The sequence below is a fragment of the Mandrillus leucophaeus genome, unplaced genomic scaffold (assembly GCF_000951045.1).
Source record: "Mandrillus leucophaeus isolate KB7577 unplaced genomic scaffold, Mleu.le_1.0 Scaffold145, whole genome shotgun sequence".
Classification (NCBI taxonomy): Eukaryota; Metazoa; Chordata; class Mammalia; order Primates; family Cercopithecidae; genus Mandrillus; species Mandrillus leucophaeus.
This window is the reverse complement of record NW_012101421.1, coordinates 4966250-4992097: the sequence shown is the minus strand read 5'-3', so window position 1 is coordinate 4992097 and position 25848 is coordinate 4966250. Positions and strand designations below refer to the sequence as shown.

Below are 25848 nucleotides of genomic sequence, written 5' to 3'. Positions count from 1 at the left end.
TGTTTAAATAACTGCCTTTTACCAAAATTCAAAACAAATTAAAAAATGCAATTCATGGTGGGGCTTGGTGGCTCATGCATATAGAATCCCAGCACTTTGGGAGGCCGAAGCAGGAGGATCACTTGAGCGCAAGAGTTTGAGACCTGCCTGGCCAACATGATGAGACCCTGCCTCTGTTTTATAATTATAAATAAAATTTTTTAAAAATGAAACTCTCCTGAAATTTAATAGGCTTTCCTATCATGTTTTAAGTATCTTATAATAAATAAACTTAGCTAGTTTATTTCTATAAGTGATCCTGCTAATAATTACAGTAAATTCACTGTGCTTCTGTGCTAGGCACTGTTGTAAGAGATTTGTACATAACAGCTTATACCACCCTTAACAAGATTCCTACAACTAATTCCCAACATGCAAGATCTGGGCCTCTATCCCTTGGGGTTACTACTGACCATTAGATGTTCAAAGTGGAGTTTCTCCAAGGACTGGAAACCACTGCTTCCCATTAGCTGTTAGAGTGAAGAGCAACTATCGCAAGGACAAAAAACCAAACACCGCATGTTCTCACTCATAGGTGGGAACTGAACAATGAGAACATTTGGACACAGGAAGGGGAACATCACACACTGGGGCCTGTCGCGGGGTGCGGGGAGGAGATATACCTAATGTAAATGACGAGTTAATGGGTTCAGCACACCAACATGGTACACGTATACATATGTTAACAAACCTGCACGTTGTGCACATGTACCCTAGAACTTAAAGTAAAATTAAAAATAATAATAATAATGGAAAAAAAAAAGACTGAAGAGCAACTAAACTGCATTAACATGTGGTCAGTGAGGCCCAGGTGAGGTGGATGGCGTGGTCAGAGACCCAGATTCAGGCTCGTAGTGGGGCCTGGAGGCAGTCCTCCAATGTACAGGGGAGAAACTGGAGATTACACTCCTGAAAGAGCACAGCTATGATGTTTGAGTCCCTAAGTGAATTTCACATTAGAGGACAGAGGATTCTGTTTGGCTCAACAAATATGTGGCTTCTTTGTAGCTGAAGGGACATCTGCTCTCCAGGTGGGTCCTTTTATATACTGCCTGGCTAGAGAATATAGAGTTTTCAGAGAATATTCTCTTCTGTGTAGTGATACATGTGGACTACCTCATCTATGAGGCGTGTAAGATGTTTTTCTCAAGGACATGGAAAATTACGATGACTATGGGGTAAGTTTTGTCCTTTAGGATTCTAGGAGGGAGAGGACCACCTAATAGGTTTGTTTGCTGGGAGTTAAGTTTCAAGAGCCTTTGGAGAAGGGGAAAATGAGGAACAAATATTTTCTAGGGATGCTGAATAAATGCTCAAAATTGTAATTCCATAAAAGGCTATAACCAATTATCAGCTTTCTAATGAGACGTGGAGGGCAGAAATGGTGACAACACATACTTGTTTCAAGTTTATCTGGGATGAAAATAGGTATTTGGGTTGGTTATTCAAAATCTGACATTTGAAAAAAATTTTAAAACAGCAGAATTTGGAAAATACAGAAGGAAGAAAAAATACATTCAAGAATTGAGGACCAGCTTGTAAGGATGTTCTATGCAAATGTCTTATTTGTTGGACTTCTAAAAATAGTGACAACCTTCTGAGAAGGGGTATTTTGAAGTTCAATCTAAGGAACGAATGGGCCAGATTTTTTCTGGAGTCTCCCACTCTTCAGAGGATTTTATCCCATCTCTTGGTGTACACACAAGTCTACAGCTAACTGCTTAGTGGTCTTATTACACTACCAATTCCTTTTAGTTCACTCCTTTCAAGTCACCTTTTGACTATCTTGGAAAGAGAAAAGCAAGAAGTGAGCATTGTTTGGTAACATATTCAGTAGTCATCAGAACATCGAACGGCAACTGAGATTCTAAATTATCAGGAACCCTTAAATAAAAGGCAGATTTGATACGGGAAAAGAAGGGAGCTTTTCTTGGTTGAAGTAGATACTCCTGAATATCAATATGGTCCTGATATTCTCCTTAACCAGGTAGGAAGGTATCTACTGACAGGGTGGCTTGGGAATTTGATATGGTACCTCCTTATGAATTATGATAATTCCAAATTATTTCAGAGTAGAGAGAATTAGAGGGGGCATACATTAGTCACAAGATTTGAAAACATTGGATTTGACAAGGCAAATATGGTCACCTCAACTTAGGACGTAGGAAGGAGAAATGAGTGAAATGACAGGGTAGCAGTATATGATACAGACAGATGGGTAACCTCCTGGGTCGGCTATTTTATTTTTTATCTTATCTATTTTATCTTTGAGACAGAGTCTCACTCTGTCGCCCAGGCTGCAGTGCAATGGTGCGACGTTGGCTCAGTGCAACCCCTGCCTCCCGGGTTCAAGCAATTCTCTGCCTCAGCCTCCCAAGTAGCTGGGATTACAGGCGCCTACCACCACGCCTGGCTAATTTTTTTTTTTTTTTTAAAGTAGAAGCAGGATTTCACTATCTTGGCCAGGCTGGTCTTGAAATGCTGACCTCGTGATCCACCTACCTCAGCCTCCCAAAGTGCTGGGATTACAGACATGAGCCACCGACGCCTGGCCGTGTGGCTATTTTAAAACAGCAGATGTTAATGTCTCCGGCACCATCCAGTACAACTTTCTGAGATGATGAAAATGTCTATATTTGTGCTAATATGGTAGCCACTAGGCATGTGTGGATATTGAGCACTTCAAACGTGGCTATTGTGACTGAAGAACTGGACTTTAAATTCTATTTAATTTTAATTAAATTTATTTTCATTTATTTTATATTATTTTATATTTTGAAACAGTCTCTTGCTCTGTCACCCAGGCTGGAGTGCAGTGGCACGATCTTTGCTCACTGCAACCTCCACCCCCAGGGTTCAAGCAATTCTTGTGCCTCAGCCTCCCGAGTAGCTGAGACTACAGATGTGTGCCACCACACCCAGCTAATTTTTCGTATTTTTAGTAGATATGGGGTTTCAGCATGTTGGCCAGGCTGGTCTTGAATTCCTGATCTCAAGTGATCCACCCACTTCGGCTTCCCAAAGTGCTGGCATTACAGGCGTGAGCCACCAGGCATGGCCTAATTTTAATTAAATTCAGTGTAGCTGACACATTGGATGTGCAGGTCTAGATCCTGACACACAGGAGAAAATCATTCACCATTTGTGAGGAGCTACTTGTCAATGATGGGAAAAGTTGCACAACATGCTAATAAACCCCCGTTCTCACACCCTTGGCCACCCTATGAAAGTCATGTAGAAAGTGCCCAAGTTTGGTCTGTACTTTCTGAAACAGTGTAAATCCTAGAGATTTAGTTATTTCAAGGGGAAAGATCAGTGGGTTAATGGTACTCTTCATAGGAATTGTTTATGGCTGATTAACACATTTTTCCTTGCGTGGCCAGGCACGCCACTGGGTCAAGCCAAAACAATCTAGAAACAATGTACAGACTGAGAGTATCATAAAGGGTGAGGAGCTGTTAGAAACAAACTTTTCTACTTGAATCATAGCAATGTCTGACTCACAGTGTGTGAATATCCACACTTTCAAAGAGTTGTAGAGGTGAGAGTTTAGGTTTCGGGGACATGCAGATGGGGCTTCATTCCTGACTAGCCATGAGACGCTGAGCAGGTTATTTACTCTAAGATTGTGATTCCAAAAACCACAATCTGAAGAACAGCATCTTGCAAGGTGCCCCACTAAAAAAGGTGTTTTATGATCAGATATGTTTGGGAAATACCAGATAAATAAAATTTAAATAGGTTTCTTTGTTGAAGCATGGCAAGAGATCTATAAAAGGCTAAATTACTGTTGGTAGCAAAGGAAGGCTCACATGGGTGAAGCTGTGATCAGAAGCGTAAGATCCCTGGCTGCACTATGGTGGGTACTCTCAAGAATGACCTCCAATCTAGAAATGACACTTTTAACCTGGAGGATGTGGCCTGGGATTAAGGGCGTACAAGGCTTAAGACCAGCTGCTAAGTTAATAAGGCGACAACAAGCAGGCCACAGAGGGTAAATGCTGTGACTTGCCCAGAAGCCAGCTGGCAAGAGGCAGGTAAGACGCAAGCTTGCCTTGGCAGCCATCTACCATGGAGCAGACAAGTGTTTCTTTGTCACACGCCCAAACTGTGGCCCAGCTAACAATGCCTAGGCATTGTCCAAAATTGGGTCAGCTCAAAATAAAAACAAAAAAAAACAAAAAAAACCAAAAAAAAACCACAACTCAATTTTTGGTTCTAAAGACAAGCTGCAGAATGACTGCTAGAAATCTTTCCCTGGCGCACCACTCACCCTGGGCCTTCTTTGACCAGTACGAGGTTATAGCAAAGGAAAACACATTCCCATTAATGAGGCATCGGTGAGAATGAAGGGCTCAAGAAACTCAATGTAGTCCTCACTTGTTTGAAAACAAATTCCTTAAATCACAACGAAGTTCAGAGGTAGGGAGCTCAAGTCAATCCTGAAATAGCCTTAGTAATGGTTAAGGATAAATGCAGAAGTCTGTGCCTGCCCTGGCACCGGAAAAAACACCAGGCCAGACGGCTTCACCAACTCGCCACCATCTGGCTTCCTTCGGGGATCTACTTGCTTTCCCTTATCTTATATTTCTGTTTTACATCCTTTTCTCTTTCCCCAATTCCCCCTCACCAACAGCTTCCTCACTCTCAGCCCATAATCTGAGGAAACAAGCCACCAGATGAGAAGGTCCTCACACTTCCACCACAACCTGCCAGTTTCCACCTCCAAACCTACAGCTGCCCTGCACTTGTTCCCATTCCCCTATCTTCCTTCCTATGACAAGAGATGACCTCTCTTCTTCCCACCCCCAACCAACACCCTCTACTTGTGTACAGATTTCACCTCCTATCCATCCAAATACACGACTCCTATAACAACAGACCCCTTCTTTCTTTCTATTCTGGTACATAAACACATAACATAAAATTTAACATCTAAACTGTTTTCAAGTGTACAGTTTAGTACTGTTAAATATACTCATGCTGTTGTGAAACGAATCTCCAGAACTTCTTCATCTTGCAAATGTGAAACTCTATACCCATGAAGTAACTCTTCTTTACCCCCTTCCCGTAGCCCTGGTAACCTCCATTCTACTTTCTGTTTCTATGAGTTTGACTATTCTAGCTGCCTGAATCATATAGTATTTCTCTTTTGGTGACTGTCTTATTATGCTTAACGTAATGTCCTCAAGGTTCATCCATGTTGTAGCATGTATCAGAATTTCCTTCCTTTTTAAAGACTGAATAATATTCCATTGTATGCTCTATCAAGATTTATAGCAGTCACTCTGTAGCTTGTCTTTAGAACCAAGAATGAGGAGTTTTTTCCTTTGAACTGACCCAATTTTGGACAATGCCTAGGCATTGGTAGCTGGACCAGAATGAACAGACACGTGGGGCGCTTCCACTTCTTGGCTATTGTGAATAGTGCTGTTATAAACATGTAAGTAAAAATAACTCTTCAGACCCTGCGTTCATTTCCTTTGGATACATACCCTGAGGTAGAACTGCTGGATAATATCGTAGTTCTCTTTTTTGAGCATTTTTTTGAGAAACCTCCATACTGTTTTTAAATAGCAGTTGTATCATTTTACATTCACACCAACAATGCACAAGGGTTCCAATTTTTCAGTATCCTTGCTAACATGTGTCACTGTCTGTTTTTTTTTTGGTAGTGGCCATCCTAATGGGTGTTAAGTTGGCTCTTTCTTTTGCATCTTTAAATTTTCTCTTTTGGGTTGCTCATATCAGCACAGTTTTATCTTAATAAACAAATAAAAACCCCTTTAAGCCCATATTCTCTTCCAGCTACCACGCATTTCTCTTCTTTTACAACAAAATTTCTTGCAAGACTTGTAAACATTCATCTATGTTGCTTCTTCCATTCTCTCTTAAAAACACGGTTTTTAACGACATCCATGGGAAACTCAACACTGTGAGATAGGCTACTGATAACATTTCCCTAGCCAAATGCAATCACCAATTCTAAGTACTCATCTTCCTCAACTTCTCTGCAGTATTCCATACAGCTGATCACTTCCTCTTTCCTGAAACATCATCTTTCCCTTAGTCTTGGAGACACCACTCTCTAGGTTCTCCTATTTCAATGCCTACTCCTTCTCAATCTTTGTTGCTGATTCCTTCTCATCTCCATGATTTCTAAACTGTGGCGTTCCCTCTGGCATTGTCCTCGGTCTTCTCTCTCATACTTAACATTTTCTCCTCCTCAGATGACCTCATACAGTTTCGTGGCTTTAAAAACCATCCTATATGCTGACAACCTTTAAGTTTACATCTCTATCACAACCTCTCCCCCAAACTGAGTATTCTTTTTTTTTTTGAGACAAAGTCTGGTTCTGTCGCCCAGGCTGGAGTGCAGCGGCGCGATCTCAGCTCACTGCAACCTCCGCCTCCCGGGTTCACACTATTCTCCTCCTGCCTCAGCCTCAGCCTCTCGAATAGCTGCGACCCTGTAATCCGCCACCACGCCCGGCTAATTTTTTGTATTTTTAGTAGAAACGGGGTTTCACCATGTTCGCCAGGATGGTCTCGATCTCCTGACCTTGTGATCTGCCCGCCTCGGCCTGCCAAAGTGCTGGGATTACAGGCGTGAGCCACCGCGCTCGGCCCCAAACTGAGTATTCTTCAATGTAAAGACCAATTCATATCTTCACCTGGATCTCAAATTTAATGTGTCCGAAACTACACTGTTGATTCCCTTGAGCATCTGCTCTTCCTGTAGGCTTTCCCATCTCAGTAATGGCAGCTCTACAGTGTCTCAAGCTTGATAGAAACCTTACATAATCCTTTACTCTCTTCCTTCCAACAGTACACCAGCTCTACTCCTGTTTCCATATAGTTTTTCTCCACATAGCAGACAATGTGATCCTTTTCTAATGGAAGTTTGCTGGTATCTCTCGATGGCTTCCATTTGATTAAGAATAAAATGCAAAATGCAAACTTCTCACTATAGCCTACAAGCTTTATATGATTTGAACCTCACTATGTCTTTGACCTTACCTTCTACTACTCTCCACTTTGTTCACTTTATTCCAGACAACTGGTCTCCCTGCTGTTTCTGGAACGTACTAGTACATCGTCATCTTAGAAACCTTTAGGCCGGGCGCAGTGGCTCACGCCTGTAATCCCAACACTTTGGGAAGCTGAGGTGGGTGGATCACGAGGTCAGGAGATCGAGACCATCCTTGCTAACACAGTGAAACCCCCGTCTCTACTAAAAATACAAAAAATTAGCCAGACATGGTGGCGGGCACCTGTGGTCCTAGCTGCTCAGGAGGCTGAGGCAGGAGAATGGTATGAACCGGGAGGCGGAGCTTGCAGTGAGCCGAGACAGCGCCACTGCACTCCAGCCTGGGTGACAGAGCGAGACTCCATCTCAAAAAAATAAAAAACAGAAACCTTTATACTTGTTCTTTCTTGTGCCCAGAATACTCTTCCCCTAAAAATTCGTACGACCTGCTCATTCACTTTCTTCAGATCTCTGCTCAAAATCACCTTGACAGGACTCTTTCAACTTCTTTATTCTTTCAACTTCCTTACATAAAACAGTACTACTACCCACGCTCACTTGCCAGTCATTCTCTACCCCTTCTGCCCTTCTTACCACCTGACATACTGTGTGCCTTTCATAATCTGTCTCACTCGTGGACTGTAAGATCAACAAGAACAGGATCTCTGCTTTACTTATTGCTGTATTCCTAGTACTTAAAATAGTACTTGTCATATACTAGCTATTCAAATATTTGTTGAATGAATGAAAGGACTGAAGAAGTGACAATCTTCTTCAGAGTGGGAGGCCACTTTTCCTGAGCTTTAATCCTGGGATAGGCCTGGTTGTGGCCCTGTCTACACATATCATCATTTGCTGCTGTGATTTATAAAAGGAAATCTTGTCCTTCTATTGATTTCTATCGCAAAAAGGTTGGATTTTTTCCCTACTTGGCTTCATGTTTTTTTCTAAAAGCCATCTTATAATTACAAGTTCATAAGGACCTGCACAGAAGTCTTTTTTTTTTTTTTAAATATATATGTACAAATTTTACAGATTCACAATTGCAGATGGTACAGTCTGTTTAGGAAACACATCACTATACACAGATTAGGGAAAAACAGACTCCACAGTACACAGCTTATCTCCAGATGCATCAACTCAGTGGAAATCAACTTTTAGGGAGGAGGAATGGGAAAAAGAATATTGTTTAGACTTTCCTTATTGGAAGTTTAACTTCTATTTTTTTTTAGTATAAAAAAGTAAGAACATAATAACCACATAGAATATATATGTATTTCTTACCTCTCCCAATGAGAAATAGTGACGTGGAATTTGAGAATCAGGATATATATTCTCTAGGTACCAAGAAAAAGGTTTGCATTGTAGTTTGTGTCTTAGACCAACTCTTGATGATATATCTCCATAATCTACCTTTGTAACACCTGTTGAAAGAAATAATTGACTCTGAATTATTAGTGTTGTTTCAGGTAACACATGTTTATTGTTGAATCTAATAAGCCAGATGAATGAGAACAGTGGTATCAGTTGGGTGATATGTAACTATACCAAGTGAGACACCATGAATCCACCAAAACTATAAAGCAAGGAAAAGACATTAAATGTGTTTTAATTTTTCAGAGAAAAATTACATTTATGTGAGAAAATAGACCAAAAAAATCAAGGTCTATTTTGCTCAAATATTAAACAGAGCAATTGTTTGCAGTCAGGCTTCTCTCACACAACTCACTGAATTGTGCGCTCTGCCACTTGACAGTCTTGCGGTAACTGAAAAATAAGGATGGACTAAGTAACAATGTCAGGCCGACTTATAGCTGATGGAACAACTGTTCCTACAAAACTCTGAGTAGCAAAGTTCCTGGAAAGAAGGCCCTTGTGGTGGCATGTTTTGCGCTCTCGGTGGCCTTGTGATACTTGATGAAAGCCTCCTATGACAGCATCGAGGGCCTGCTTATAGAGAATGCTTATGACCCACTGCAAAAACAGTGGTTTTGTTATGTTGAATGAAAACTCCAAGAATCAAGAAAAAGTCATGCAAGCTAGAAAAATGGCTGAAAATTTAACAAGATGAAACTTCACAGGAATAAATTAAATGTTGCGGTTAGGTTTTTAAAAAAAATAGAACATCTGAAAAATCTGGGCTAGCAACACTGACCTGGATAATTTATTACTGTTAATTATATATTATTCTAGGCATTCTGCCAAGCACTTTCTATACTGTGTGTGATTTCATTCATTCCTTACAATAACCTTATGAGGTAGGTGTTCACCTCTGCTCAAAGCTTCACTTCCACCCTTCTTACTTCTCCTCCAGGATCAGGGTCAAGAAAGGTACAGTCTGGTATTTCTAATGCAAAACAATGCTAACCTGGAGAAATTATATAGAAGAAATTCTTGAATTCATCCATCCACACTTCTGCAAGTCGTCTGTTATTTTTATTGATAATCTGCCCTGTGCCTCCTGGAAACGTATAAGGTGTAGCTTTCCGAAACACATGTCCAACATGTGAGCATGTAACAATTTCCAAAGTTCCTCCACATTGCCAAATCTGAAAACAGCAGAGATGACCATAAGATGTAGCTGAGTAATCAGGAAATGTTCACCTTAGTTTTCCCAGAGCATTTTTCTTTTCAGTTAAATAGGGGTTTGGCTTTTGTTTAAACTTAAATGGAACATATTGTAGTTACTGGTAAAAAGCTTCCAAAGTACCTCCATACTACCAAATCTGAAAATAACAGGTAAGACCATACATGACATTGATAGTTTAAAAAAAAAAGTGTTGACATCTATTGGGTTCCACAGTTGGAATTTCACAAAATCAGGGGCACATGGTGGGCTCTGGCTGTAGGGTTAGGTTACAAAGTCAGTGCTTCCTCAAGAGAAACATTTCTCTAATTTAAGTTCTGATCAAACCAAAAGTTGAAGACTAAAATAAAGAAAACATAGGTTACAGAATAAATACAGAAAAGACATGAGATCTAGAGCAGTATTCTTCTAACCGCAGACCATTATTCCTAAGAGAATCATAAATTCAAATTGATGAATTGCAACCCATACTTGTTAACAAGGACATACTGTTTCACAAAATGTTTAAATTTTATGTTTTGTGTGTACAGAGTATATAATGTATTAATGTGATTCATGGTTAAAAACAACCACCAAACAAAACCTGACCATGGAGTAGCCAGCCAGATTCTCATCTGTTCACCCCTCTCCAAACCTGTGTCACAGCTTGTACATGAAACCGAACCTAGGAATCTAAACCAGATCCGTCGTAAGTTCTTCAGTGAGAGAGTAAAAGCATGTTTTGTTGTCTTTGTTAGAACAGTAAAAACAAAAAAAGGGGTAAAAGAAAGATGATCAAGTATGTGCTTACATCCTTAATTTAATGAAATCCTTCTGTTCCTTTCAAAATATATTCCCCCAAACAAGTTAAAACTCTCATAACTCTTTACAATTAAAATAACATTTTGGAAAGTTCTGATTTTGTTAAATATTCAGTGTTACTACCTTCAAGTTTTCCCAGGATCATAAAGTGTTAGAGCTGGATAGGATCTCCAAGATGATCTAGAGTCCAACCCTCTCTTTGACAAGAAGGCAAAGCGATTCACTGGGAACAAAGTGAGCTCACTGGTTCAGATTACAGTACACGTCAGTGTGACTTCCACTATAATAAGTTATGTGTCTAAAGTTGGTTATTTTCAAAAATATGCAATGCCATTTAAATTATATGTTGATTCTAGTGAACATGAAATGCAAAGACTTTATATGTAGACTGGGTTACATCAATTTAGAGTCATTTTAGAATTCTTTTGCGTTTTTCTTTTTATTGAAAAATATAAAGCTGGTAAAGTGACTAGGTTTTATATAAAAAAGTTTTCACACTAAAATAAAAAGCATATTACAAAATGTGAAATTTATGTTTTTGAGAGTAAAGTACCAAAGTAGCATATTCAAACTACATATTAGTTTTTAGAGCTTAAATTACTTTCTTGAAAATAAAAATTAAAAACAACTAGGGAATCTTGTGTAAGTTTTATAGCTGGACTTCAAAGGTAACTAAATTATTTGCTTCAATAGTTTATAATGAACCTTTAATATCAGTCTTTTTTATGGACCAAAGGTTCTGAAGTTACATTAAACTTGTATTAAATTCAATTTTTATTTTTTATGTAGAGATACACGAATAATCAAAGCACATCTATATTTGAGGTTAAATAAAAGATTAATTTTTTTGAAGGGAACTTACCCTAAAGGAAATTTCAAGGTTTTCTCCTCCCCAAATATCCATTCCAGCATCATATGTTCCAATTTCCTGAAAGTAATCTCTGTCTATTGAAAAAAGGCCTCCTGCCATGGTAGGTGTTCTGAAATTCAATAACGCTATACCATTAGCAATTTAAAATTTACAATCAGCTTTTGTTTTTAAAAGCAGTTTCATAACTATTTATAACTACTGAGTAAGTACTTATTCTCACACTCTTCATAAACTTTCATAGGCCTTAGGGGTTTTCTGTGTTTTATGCTGTTATTTGGTCTTCAGACATGACCTGTACCGTGGTCATGCTGACTGCTAGACTTGCTGTGTCATGCTTCTGCCCAGACATTCCTCTCTGTCACAGTTCTAAGAGTACTTTCTATCTTTCTTGGCTTGGTCCTCAGGTCCTAACTGAGTTTAGATCTCAAACTCCTTAACTTAAAGCTATTCCTCACAATCCTCTCCATCTGACTGTGCACCCACTCCATGGATCCTAGTAACTTCAAGGCAGTTGACTGTATTAACCAAGCAGATTCAGTTTAGAGTTACCATGCCACATTCTAAAGGGTGGCAAATATTTTAAACACATAAGATAAACAGGATGGAAACGACGAGGTCTTTTCCCAATACCCACAAGAAATCTTTAAGGACAGGAGACAAAATATAGAATAAAATCAGTATGTTCCTTCCTGACTGTATGGTATATTTTCTGCAAAAGAGGAGCCTAATTCATCAAAATGGGCTCAGGTAGGCAAAAGGAGTGGGGACGTGAAATTAAGCAGAAAAATGATTAAGAAATGAAGGAAGATTTAAATAAATGAATATCAGCCCATTTGATTTTTATAAAGAACAAGTATGGAGAAAAAGTGAACTCCAACCAGGAGAAAAAATAATTAAGTTACAAGGACCGAAGATACCATGAAAACTGTATTTTAAGATGAACCCTAAAATGTACTCATTGCCTTTCCAGAGGAAACAGCTGTTTCAAAAAAAGGTTTGGACTTATTTTGATTTTAGAAGAAAAAAAGAATGAGAAAAGGGTTTAAAAGAAACAGCCCAAAATTCAGAATTATCATTTAATACAGGGGTTTCTTGACCTGAGTTTTTTGTGTGCTAAATCTTCTGTATGTACATGTGCATTTTTCTCCATTAGAGAAGACCCATAGCTTTTACCAGATTTTCAAAAAAGTTTGTCATCTTTGAAATGTTTAGGAACCCCTGATTTAGATAGTGAATTGCACTAACAGCTAAAGAGAAGAAAAGTCCCTTGCACTACTAAGAACTCAGGCTAAGGAAAATAGCACACAGTCAGTGGAAAATCTCTTCAGTGTTGCCAGAACTGGACTTGAATTCAAGGGAAGGCAGATGCAGGAGGCCCAAAAACAGAAGACAGCTGAAGCTTGGTTCTGAAGGAACTCTTAATACAGAAGTAGCAGGTTGATATAATTGGGATAAATTTTAGGATGGCTCAGAAGAGCTCAAAAGTCTCAATTTCATGTTCTAAAAAGAGCATGAGGATTTTTATTCCATCCTGAAAAAAAAAAATCTATATATGACCAAGTAGAGAAAAAAAATCAGAAAATAAATGGATTAATGAATTTTTTTATACTTTGTGTCAATTCTAGCTATTTTTATGTTTGATACAAGCTTTTCTAACTTTACCAGTCAATAACTCATCCAGATGGTACAAGTCTGAATTTAAAATCACATATTTTAATGCAGGGACCCAGTTTTAGGTAATAGTTTCACACACTGACACAATTAATTAAGCTAAGTAGTATTATCCTTAATAACTGAATTAAAGAATAGATGTGACTTACACATTTGCAGAATGTTCATAAAGGAATGAAAAAACATGCATGTCATCATTTCTCATGTGCACTAGATTTACAGAATAAGTAAAAATGTCTAATTTTATTAGAGGAGAAATCCTTCTTTATAACACTCCCATATGTGAAAGATGGCCCTTAACTACCATAAGGTATACGAATGCTTCATGTTTCTCAAAATACACTGATCCATTTGATATGATTCCCAGAGCTCCACAACCTTCTGCCAATGACACTTTAGAGAAAATGTTTGACAAATTAATTACCTGACAGGAAGAGTCCGATCACCTTTCCTTCTGTCCATTTCTCTTTGGGGAACAGGATACCAGCGAAAATTGAGCTTCCAGTTGAACCCACCATAGGTCATATCAGAGCCTGCCATGTACTCAAAAGTATCATCGCTGATCACATCGATGATAGGACACACCACTGTTCTCCTGATGTCATAAAAGCAAGTTTAAAAATCCTTCAAAACATTCCTGTTTAATGCCAACTATAGAACAACTGTAGAGTGTTTTTACTTTTTTTCCCCCTTGTGACAGGGTATCACTCTGTCACCCAGGCTGGAATGCAGTAGTGCAATCAGGGCCCACTGCAGCCTCGACCTCCTCAAATGATCTTCCCACCTCAGCCTCCTGAGGAGCTGGGACCTCAGGTACATAACACCACACTCAACTAATTAAAAGAATTTTTTTTTTTTTGGTAGAGACGAGGTCTCCCTATGTTGCCCAGGCTGGTCTTTAACTCCTGGGCTCAAGGGGTCCTCCGACTTCAGCCTCTCAAAGTACCGGGATTACAAGCATGAACCACTGCACCTGGGCCTAAGTGTTTTTAAAATAAAAATACATTCTATAATGTTACAGGCAATGGTGAAAACTTTCATGCTCAATCTCCCATCAAACTAGCATCATAATTATTTACTGGTTGATAATCCCTCCCCTTTTCATTCATACTCCTATATTGTCTTAAAAAGAAGCATATTTTTGTTTTTTATATTTAAGTCTTTAATCCTCAAGGGACTGATTTTAACTATGATATACAGCAAGTATCCAACTTCATTTATTTCTTCTATGGCTAACCAATTGTTCCACCACTATTTATGTAATGGTCCCTTTTTCTTCTGCCATAACTATGAGTGCCTGTTCTGTCATAAATGAAGATTACATACAAAAATGAGCGGGTTTCTAGATGCTACCCTGTTTCACTAGTCTCTTTGTGAATTCCTGCATCAATATACCACTGCTGTAATTAACACAGCTTTAAAATAAGTCTTGATGCCTAGTAGGGTAAGCCCCCTTAGATCTGATTCTTCTTCAGAAGCATCCCAACTATTTTTTTTTCTTTTTACAGTTCCATATTAATGCTAGAATCAGCCTGTACAGTCTCTCAAACAAAATTCTGTGGAGATTTCAACTGGAAATGCACTGAATTTATATATGAATTTGGGTAGAACTGATACTCTTATGATATTGACTTTCCTATCCATGAACATTACCTCTCTCTCAAGATTTTTTTGTGAATTTCAGTCGTGTAGTCTATGACTTCCATTGCTATTACGAATGGTATCTTTTCTTTTTACATTATATTTTCTAAGTATTCCTTGTTGGTGTGAAATAAAATTTTCTTTGTTTGGAGATGGAGTCTCACTCCTGTTGCCCAGGCTAGAGGGCAGTGGTGCAATCCTGGCTCACTGCAGCCTTGACTTCCTGAGTTCAAGTGATCCTCCCGCCTCAGCCTCCCAAGCAGTTGGGATTATAGGCATGAGCCACCATGAATGGCTAATTTTTTGTAATTTTAGTAGAGATGGGGTTTCACCATGTTGGCCAGGCTGGTCTCAAACTCCTGGGTTTAAATGATCTGCCCACCTTGGTCTCCCAAAGAGCTGGGATTACAGGCGTGAGCCACTGCACCAGCCTGAACTTTTCTATAGTAATCTCATGTTTGGCAACATTGCTGAATTCTTATTGTTTCTATTATTTTATGTACAGATTCATTTTCTTCACAAACACATATACAATTGACAACAATGCTTTTCCTTTTTCCAATAAATAAATGTTCTTTATTTATTGTAGTACAGCAAAACCTATGAAAGACTTCTAATAATACCTGAAGTCTTGAAGTGATTGAGGGCATTAACATCTTGTTCCACATCTTTTTAAAAAATGCTTTCAACATTTCTCCATTAACATGATTTCTGCTTGCAAAGGCTTTTTTTTTTTTTTTTTTTTTTTTTTTAAGCTGTCCTTTCTTGGATTAAACTTCCACTGTGTAATAGTTTGCTAAGTATTTTCTAATAATAAATTCATGTTAAATTTCAGTGAACCCTTTTTCAGTAGTATCTATAGGAGTGATCAGAGGTGTTTAGTAAGTTTGTAATCACAGTTTTGAAAATACATTAACGGGATGTATTAAATGAATTAGTTTTGTAATATCATGCTAAACCAAGCAGGCATGATATCATGATATGTTTTTTACGTGTGTGTGTGTGTGTGTGTGTATTGCTGGTTCAGTTTGCTGGTACTGTGAGATTTTCGCACTAGCATTCATGAACAGGTTTGCTCTGTAATTTTCCTTGTAGTATTTTCTGGTTTTCATATCACAGTTATACCAGCCTCATAAAAAGAGTTTTGTTCATTCCTTTTCTATATTGTTTACAAATTCTTAGGGAAGATTTGTTTCCCCTCTGCCATTGCATACCAAGGTTGAGACAGCAAGTTTTCTCTGATGTGGTGGGATTTATTTTTCATTCTTGCCTTATACTAAGATATAGATTTCAAGATCCCAGCTTTATACAGGTGTTTGCTATTAACCTTCTCACCTGAGGCAGCTCCTAGGTTTTGTCTCTTATCCTTCCATCTTATTTGTCTCTCAAGGCAGAAGCTTAGTGTCCCCAAAGTTCAGCAGAAACCCTACCAGTGAAAGCTGGCTTTAGTGTTTGGACTGCACATTTGCTCTCACTTCTTTTCAAGATCTGCAAATTTCTTACTTTTGTGCCAACTCAATGATGCATTTAAAATTTGTTTGGCCTTTTATCCAGCTTCTTCAGTTGGAAAAGTTATTCAGAATATCAAGTCCACCATACAGCCCAAATGGGAAGTCACTGTGGTTGCTATTTCAGCTGATTCCCTTCCATACTTCTGTCATCACCTCACCTTGCTTTCTCTCTATGAGTTATGTATTATCTTCAGGCAAGCAAATATTCCCTAAAACAGTCATCTATTATTTAAAGAAAAGAATTTACAGGGATATGCTATTCTTTTGATTCTTGAGGGAATGTTTTTTTTCTAAAGCTGCTCTACTTTCCCATTGATTGGCCCAATGCTGAGTTTTCCTATTTATTCATCTTTGAATGGGGAAAAAAAGTAGATCCAGCATTTGCTATCAAATAGAATAGATGCTGTGGCTTTAGCTCCCACCGTGCTCCACTTGATTAGTAAAAGTTCACTCCACTAAAATCTAAACTTAAAGGTTAACAAGGATAGTCTCTACCTCAAATTACAATGACAAACAGAAATTCAACCAACATAGATGTAGCAGACTGAAGCCAAGTTCTCTCCTGATGCACAAGAACTAAGCCAGAAATAAGGAGTTATTTGAAAAATGTGTAACATGAAAAACTATAACCATAGGTGTTCATTACACCACTGTTCTTCCTGTGTTATCCAAGATTATGGTGCTTTCCATATAAAATTAAGCATTTCAGGACACAATGTGCTTCTCTCCATTCTCTTCTACTTCTTGCTGCACTACAAGTTGAGAGGATCTGCCTGCTCCAGTGTTAGCTTTAGAGAGCAAGGACAAGTGAAGGGTTTTATGCTGTCTTCCCCGAGTTCACCATCTATCTGTTCTGCTCCAGCTTGGTGAACAGAGCATATAGTATACATTCCAACGACATGCTTCCTAATCACTCCCTATTAGCACGACAGTTTGCAAACATTCATGCCAGGCTTCAGAATGTGGTCTTCTAGATATTTTCTTTAGAGTCCTTTACACAGATATTTTAAAGCAAACTTGGGAGGAAATTACTTTTATATTTATTTAAAAACACAGAATTTGGCAATTAACCAGATAGTTTAGGACAAATGTACTAAAAACAAACTTACAGACACCAGAAAATTACCTGTCATGTTTGATCCTGGCCAAGAGAGGCTCCAGCCATCCCACTGTACACTCACAATGGGCATCCAGGAAGGTGATTACTTGGCCTTTAGACACAGCAGCTCCTTTTAATCTAGCTCTAATCAATCCAGAACGTTGTTCCATTCGAATTACATGAACTGGTACTTTTAGTTTTTTCACATAACTCTCTAAAGGCCTTTTCAAAAAGTCTGGAAAATGAACAAAACAAAACATGAAAACAGGTGTGGCCTGGCACTATTCAGATTAAAGTAATTTTGATTTGGAATATTTATTCAACATACCCTTACTGAACACTCTCAGCAAGGCTCCCTGACTCACAAACCCATTTTGCTAAAGGAAGCCTTTATATTCCCCAAGAGAATGGACTAGAGCTGCCTCTATTTTATTACATGCAGAATTAGGAGAGTGCCTTTGGGCTCAGACTTAACCAAGGATAGGAATGCTCCTATGTTTCACTAAGTAACTCTGTCAGACTCAGTTCTTTTTCTAATCATGCTTAAGGATCAGCAATACAAAGAAAGCATTAAATCCAGACCTCAACAGAGAGAAGACACAGAATATGTAATATGTAGAGTTCAGAAAATTGTGAAAGCAGAAACAAATTGTCTTGTTGATTACCACAGTCTTTGACGACACTTTTTTTTTTTTTTTTTTTTTTAAATCAGGAGGCAGAAAGTGAGGTAACGCTTGGAAAAGAAATGCTGGACTGTTAACTGCAAGGCCAAACAGAGATCCTTAAACTGACAGTTAGGTGTTAAGAAAAAAAGTTTAGAAAGGAAAGGGCAATTGAAGAAGAGAAGAGAAAAAGGGGGCAAAAGGGGAAAGGGAGAGTATGTGGGTGTATGAAATCAATAGCTGCCCTGGAGAGTTCAGATAAGAGGTTATGCTCCTCAGGACACAGGCAAGCATATAGGATAAGGCAAACCTTTCCTCCAAAGTTCACAACTGACTTTAAAAAGCAGAAAAGGTGCAACTTCCTCAAAGCAAAGAGAAAATATTGTTCAGATCAGGTAGGTTTACAGAATTTATGCTAGAGAAGCTATTGGTGGTAATATGGCCAAATGCCTTTCCAACTAGTCACCATACAGTAAGTATGAGGATAATCTCTCTAGGGAAGAAAATATTTGAGATGAAACTACTGGGACCCCTAGAGAGATTATCCTTACATGTATTAATTAAATACTAAAAGTAGAGATCCAAAAGGCTTCCTGCATAGTGAGGTGGAAAAGACAAATGGGAGTAAAATGATTCTTGCCTGTTTGACTCAACAAGACAAAATGACTCAATAATGAAACAATCAGGGATATAAAAGCTGTAAAAGAGAAAGGCCGGTGTGTCCCATTACACCAAAACACTGATCTTTCCCATTTCTGCTAATATTATTTTCTAATATTTGAGCTAAAAAGTTATCTGAAAGATATCACTGTGATTTTATGAACCAAGTCTTAGGGTCAGAAGGATCTAACTTGATTCTGAGTAAAAAGGTAAGGGTAGTGCCAATCCCAGAGAAGAGCAACATTTTGTAGTACCTATTAACATTTTGTGTCTGTTTAGTACAATGTTAACATATGTAATGCTTGTCTCATTATATATTTTATCTCATTTAATGCTCACAACGACCCTATGAGGTTAAGTGTTATTATGCACACTTTAGAAATGAAAATCTAAGGCTCAGCATATTACATGAATTTGATTAAGGTGATACAGCTTGTTAAGGGATGGATCCAAGATTCAAACCCAGGTCAGGTTGACTTTAAAGCCCATCTTTTTATCTACAACAAGAGAATCCTAGAAGGGAACTCTATAGAGAGAACAATTCAGGTCTGTGGAAGCACCTGATCAAGCGCAAATTTAAAATACTTTGTATCCAGAATTTGATAGAATTTCATGCAGTAGAGTATAAGATATAATCTAGTACCTTAGATCAATCAAGACTGGACGTGTTATAAACAATGTGTCTCCCAACAAGTTTTTCCAAAAATATTAGTTTAAAATGTTTCTTCAGAATTAAAGCAATCTAGTCCCCAAGTCACACATGTCTTTGAAAGCTATACTGTCTTGTTTATGAACAAAATTTAAAAAAAGATGCATGATTCTGTGGTCTGGTAACTCATAAAATTTGCTCTTCCACAAATTTTCTTGGCATCTCTGTTTGACATCTTTGTGGCTTTCACACAATAACATTAGGATATAGGTGTCTTCTTTTCAGTCAATATAGAATTATGGACTCAGGGCTGGGTGGGGAATTAGGAACTATCCAAGTCTCATTTTACAAAAATGAAGCCATGAGTTAAGAGATTATAGTTAGAAGCTACTATTACATCAAAAACAAGGGAGAATCTTCTTATTAGGACATCTTTATAACTATTGGCCTATAAATGGATCCCTATGCATTTCTCAGGGTATGAGATTGTCAGAGAGTGTGAACATCAGGGAAAAATTTCACTGTTCACAGCAATGTCTGAGAAATATTAGCCAAAACTCTAAAGAGTAGTAGGGAAGAATAAGGAAATCAGAGTCTAATAAATCTGATGCCTAACCTCTACTAAATATAAACCTCTGCTTTTTGTATAAAATGAAAAAATAATAGTCTTCTCAGATTAGAAACATTACATAAATTCTAAGTCTTAAGATAACTTTCTGAGATGAAAATTACATAACTTCTGAAATAAACTAGGGATTCGTCCAAATTCTGACTTTATTACAGATCCTGTAACAGTAAAGTTGCACCAGAAGCAATCAGAAGTGAGGTACACAGCAGTTAAGAGGTCAGGCTCTGGATTTATACAAGGCTTGGATACTCATCTACCATGCTAAGCCTTATTTTCCTCATCAATAAAACAGAAATAGTTACAGCACCTACTTCATACTTCTTTAATAGAGTTACTCAGCAGGTTAACCTGAAATCAAGTATTCAGAGGCCATGGGCACACTATCTATGCTATACAACCCAATTAGGAAGTTTGCACAGAAAAGAAGTAAATGTGAAGATTAAATGTACCAGTGTACATTATTCTTTCACCCATTCATTATATAATTCTAGACTGTTGTTATGTACAGGCACTGTGGGAAGTGAGGTGATAATGGTGAGCCAACAGACCTGACAAAGTATACAGTCTACTGGGGGAAGATACCTATTAAACAGACAAACAAATAATTCAAACCCTGGTTAGAGCTGCAGAGGGGTAGAGTGTTATGAGATGTTTTCAGAGAGACATGACAGGTCTGGAGAGGTCAAGAAAGGCCTCTCTAAATATATCACATCTGAGCTGAACTCTGATGGATGGATGATTCAATGTTGACAATGCTGGGGAGATAGATGGTGGAGAAGAATGTTCCCTACAGAACAATGTTCCAGGGAGAGGGAACAGAATCAGTACAAGCGAAGGCCCTGAGATGGGAAGAAGGATGATACTCTTTAACAAACTGAAAGAAGAAAACTGGACAGTGGGAATAAGTATGGGAATGGTTCAAGGTGTGACTGGAGTTGCCAGGTGTGGCCAGGTCATACAGGCCTTAGTGGAGGGGTTTAAATCACGGAAGCGAAATGATCAGATTTGCATGCTTTAAAAAAGTTCACTCTGGAGGCACCATGATGAACATCTAGATGGGAGGGGGTAAGAGTATATGGGGACATTAGTTTGACTTGTTAGCCTATTTCCACATCCGGGTGAGAAATGATGGTGCCTTGGATGTGTCTCATGAATAGGAAAAAAAAGCAGATTTAAAGAGTTACATAAAAGCAAAGAGCTTGCTCTGGTTTCTGGGTCTAATAATTACGACTTAAACAATGGAGCCAAAGAAAAACACATTAGATGATTCTCAACCTGGAAAGCAAGACTGCAAATTATAACCACAAAAACAAAGATCTAGTGTCTCCCAGATATCAGAAATGGTAACCTGGATATTTGAGGCTTCCAAGGCAGGAAGATAAAGGAGAAACACACCCTCAGCAGGGACTCTGGAGCGGCACTCCAGGACCCCGCCTAGAGACTAAGCCTCAGGTGGAGCAGTGAGGTAGACACCTGCTCACACCAGTTTCCTCTCACAGATGTACACAGACTGGGGTGTTAGGTGAGGTCTGCATGAGGGGAAGGAAAGACAGAACTGGTATAGGTGAGTTTCTCTGTCACTTGTTGTGGGACTCTGCACCTTTTAAATTAGGTCATATCCTATAAAAATTTATTATTCTACACAGCCTTCTTGGGCATTCACAGAACAAGAGAAAAACAAAGGAGGAAATGAAAAAATAATCCATTTTATCTCAGGTTAAGTATCTCTTCTGGAAGAATATATTTAATCCAGCAAATATTAACATATAAGTAAACCAAGCACAAGTCATTTGTAGGATAAATATTTGTATACATTCCTCCTTATATTAACTTAGGTTAATTTTCTTACAGAGGGATTAATTCCTAGCAAATAGATTATCCACATGAGGTTTATACTTCTGTTGTCAACAATTATTTCTTTACATGTGGTATTCTTAACAGCTCTTATTCCTTTTGACATGTAATTATGTCATGTATTATACTATTTAAATGTCTTGTGTGATTATAAACTATCTCTTTGATTAAAAATGTAAGATATAGGCTAATTTAAAAGGTAGGATTTATCTTATTCTTCATTTGCATCTGTATAATCTGGCAAAATAATAAGATTTAAATAGTTTTTATTGCACTAATTACTCCAAATAATTGATATTTGACATGAATAAACTTAATTTCTATTAAATGCATGTATTCAGTGTGGGCACAGGAAGGAGAAAGTATGATACTTAACTAAATCATAGCAGATGCAATGGGAGAATAGGCAAGAAAGTCGAAGATACTAGCAACAGAGGTTAAAACGGTAGATCATTTAAGGCTGATGAAGAAAAGAAGTAGGAAATTATTTTCTGTAGCTCTAAATTTTTCTCATGTGAACACAGGAACATTGGTGGAACACATGACACCAATGATTCCTAAAGAGATGAGATATGAATAAGAAAATTAGGAAATGCTGGGTATCTAAGTTAAGCTAGTTTCTTTACTGATGGACTAAGCGGAGCCTTTTCTATATGGTACTCTGTAGTGTGAAATCTCTAGTAAGGATTCAGAATATATAATATTGACCCAGGCACCTTTAATTAATATGTCCTTTCCCAAGGAGTATTTCATGCTATAGTTTGGGATATTTTAGGCTTGTGAAAAATTCTGAGATTCCTAGAAGGACATGTAGGCAACAGTCTGTAGAGATTTATTATGACAGTCATATTACATCCTACCTTTTCATCCTTCCTAATCCTTTTATGTACCTAGCTATAGATCATTCCTGAAACTTAGAAATGGAGAAAATAGGGAAACCTAAGAAAAATCTGGAGAACAAAGGTTCACCCAGCTAAGGCTCCATCTTGCTGTCAGAGATATTTCCTGCTAAACATGGAGCTACATTTCTCCATTCATGGATGTAAGCAGAATCCAGTCTGTCTCTACTGACTCAGTCCTGCAGCTTCCCACAGAGAAAATCCTAACAAAATGATGAGAGTTTTTTCACTGTCCTGCATAATAGTTTATGTTATATAGCATTATTTCCTTTTGAAACAAGATTAAGATGCAACACACATCAAATGTTAATTAAATATTTTAAGTCTCACAAGAGTGTACTTTTTTACATATGTGAATGAATCCAAATGCTGTATTTTTGGGATAAATTAGAATTTTGTATAAAATTATTAGGTTAAAAATTATAGCAACTAGCTTTAACCGTTAGTGACAAAAGGTGTAGCAAATTATTGGCATTAAAATTTAAAATTTACCTCTTTCACTGGCATCATCTACTAGAACAATTTCTTCTATCATGTGTCTTGGTGAGCGATTAATGACACTATGGACAGTTCGCAGAAGTGTGCTCCAAGCCTCATTGTGGAAAACAATCACCACACTTGTTGTAGGAAGATTATCTGGATACACCTTTGTTTTACACCTAGAGACAAAGCAAATGCCTTTATAAAAAGTGACTGTTAAGATTGCATAATAAAGGAATCTGGACTAGAAGGGGTGATAGAACAATAAAAGCAGTTTGCTCTAGGGGTGGGATCCTTGGTACCTTTTTATTTAAGTCTTGGTTAATGTTACGTGTTTAATAAATAGCACCTATTTAAAATGATATATTTAGATTAAAATTATTTCAAAGATGTCATTTATATTCTTAAAATTAGGTACTTCTTCCTGATGAATGTTTTCAGGTGATTCACTTTAATAGAGAATGAAATAAAGCTATCTACCCAAAACTGACTGTACTTCAAGGACCCTATTAGACAAAAAATCAGAACCACTGGAGTTTACATAGTTTAATAATCTAAACAAAAATATGCCTTCCAAAAAAGAAGATAAATATTTAGTGACTACCTATCATGTACCAGGCTCTTAATCTTCCTAGTCATTCTGTAAGACAGATACGTGCAGCCACATTTCACAGATGAGAAACAGGGCAGGGATAGCGAGGAGGCAGCAGAATCTGACTGAAGACTCCACAGCCCATGCCCTGCTGCTCCAATTCTTGCTGCTGCCACCTCCATAATTAAATATCAACATGTACCTCGTTCAGTAAAGACTATTTATGCCTGAGCATGCAATCATCAGAAATACCAAACACACTCAAAAGATATGCACACGAAATCCACACAATAATTTTATGTTTCTAGCACTTTGTTAGGCAACATGGTCTCTTTTTCAACCTTGTTAGCTAGATAAAATTACTAGATAACAGCCTATTAGAGAAAGTAACAGCAGTAAGTAACCTGAGATCAAGAGATGTGCTTTAGAACGTAAGCCCGCTCTAAACAGTGCGTATGTAATTCTCTCCCAGGTATCCCCAATTTTCTAACAGTTGCTCCACCCTCCTCTTTCTTCCTTTATTCCCTGCTCTCTCTCAAGCTCCTCAAACTTTCCACTCCCCAGTCTCAACTGTAATCGCCTGTCAGTGGGAGTGAAGAAAGGGAAGGACGGGGAGGAAATGAAGAAAACACAAACAAGACTCCTCTTCTGAAGCTGCTGAAATAACTCTTCTTATTGAACACTCTACCCTAGGGCTGCCGGCTGGCAGTTGGAAGAAAAGGAAAAAGGAAGGGTAAAAAGATGACAAGGTAAAAGGGTTGAAAGAAGAAGTCACCACAGGGGCCCCATCAGCCCTTGTCCTTTCTCTCTCCCAGGAGACAAGGAGCAACAAGTAGCTGTTCCTGTCCTTCGATATATTCCACTGCAGCCCCTCTCTCCCTCTTCACCACTCCCAAGACCCCTTTCACAGGATGGTCTCCATCTCCTACTACCAGTAACCTCCTCTCTACCCACAGCCTCATTTCCACTTCACTGCCCACTCCCTATGTTCACTCTAACAACCACAAGAAGGCCCACACAGCCTGCCACCCTGTCTGCAGCTCCCTCCTTCCAAGTCTAGACTAAAGAGGTGGGGCCCAAAAGACTAGGCGAGAGGGGAAAAGATGTGTTCTCAGCAGTACTAATAATACTTCTGAAAATAGTTTCCCATCAAAACTCTGTTATAAATGGTGGCTACAATATTTATGTATTATAATTAGTACTAGTTTCAGGTACATCATAGCTGAGCAAGCTATATGTTGAATTCCTGATGCACAGACTCCTGGAATAAGACTCTGAAGTCAGGAATGGCCTATGTATGGGTAAAAGGGAGTCAGAAAAAGAGTTTCTTATATTATTTAGCTGAATCTTATTATGCCACATACAATCTCTTTTCCCAAGTGAATCCTACTTATTATTATCGTAGAATTGGGAAGCAGGAAACAGCCAAAGTGGCCATGTAGTTGCTACCTTACCAAAATAAAGTAAAATAATAAAATCAAGTGATGCACGAAAGATGTATAGTGTACAAATGGTACTGTTAGCCATGTCTATGGCTAGGAAACAGAAAGGAAGACAGAAAAATGTGGAGACACCAGGTTCTGCAGAAGAGAAGTGATAACCCAAATTTACTATTTGTATGATATGTTAAAGAATAAAATTCTAAAACTGTATGGGAAGGAAGTAAGATTATAAGAGTATAAGAACACTAGAAAGAAATTGGATGGAAGAATCAGAGGGAGAAGCAATATTACGAGCCTTCAGAAGGACAGATGATAAAAATGAAATAATTTTTTAAATCAAATGGTTAATCAGAGGCCATAACGAGTTCATAAAAGTTAATATTCTCTCAAAGCAAATGAGAAAACATAGAGAAAATATTAAACAACCATAATTAACCTCAGAACAGGTACAAAAACACACAAACACACACCCCTAACCTGGAAGAGTCACAAGGTACTTGAGAAGAACCAAAGAGCCTTTTAGCATTCTAGCTAAGCTTTTCCAATCAAGAAACCACCTGTCCTTTTGTGTTTCAGGGTTTGAGGTGGGTAGGGGGACCGGTTCATAGAACACAGAGCTGAGGATGAGGAGAAAGGCCACAGACCATGTTCAGGAAGCAGCTTTCTTCCACACTGGCCCAAGTAAGACTTTTATCCTCAGTTATGAAAACTAGCCAGTGTAAGTGCTAATTT

General features: G+C 38.2%; 1 protein-coding gene and 1 long non-coding RNA gene across 3 annotated transcripts in view; one reads left to right on the top strand and one right to left on the bottom strand.

The window, feature by feature from the left end:
* GALNT1 (polypeptide N-acetylgalactosaminyltransferase 1) overlaps positions 1-25848 on the bottom strand; it is a 57422-nt gene that overhangs the window by 10648 nt on the left and 20926 nt on the right. For both annotated transcript variants that reach the window (XM_011974431.1, XM_011974432.1), the window contains exons 3-8: positions 23095-23261; positions 17278-17485; positions 13424-13594; positions 11320-11437; positions 9438-9618; positions 8354-8493 (exon numbers count right to left, since the gene is read on the bottom strand). In XM_011974431.1, coding sequence (XP_011829821.1) covers positions 8354-8493; positions 9438-9618; positions 11320-11437; positions 13424-13594; positions 17278-17485; positions 23095-23261 — 985 coding nt within the window. The remainder of the gene's footprint in view (positions 1-8353; positions 8494-9437; positions 9619-11319; positions 11438-13423; positions 13595-17277; positions 17486-23094; positions 23262-25848) is intronic.
* The window catches only part of LOC105535359, a 10512-nt gene continuing 8870 nt past the window's right edge, over positions 24207-25848 (top strand). Inside the window, exon 1 of the long non-coding RNA XR_001005418.1 lies at positions 24207-24423. This is a non-coding gene — a long non-coding RNA (uncharacterized LOC105535359). The remainder of the gene's footprint in view (positions 24424-25848) is intronic.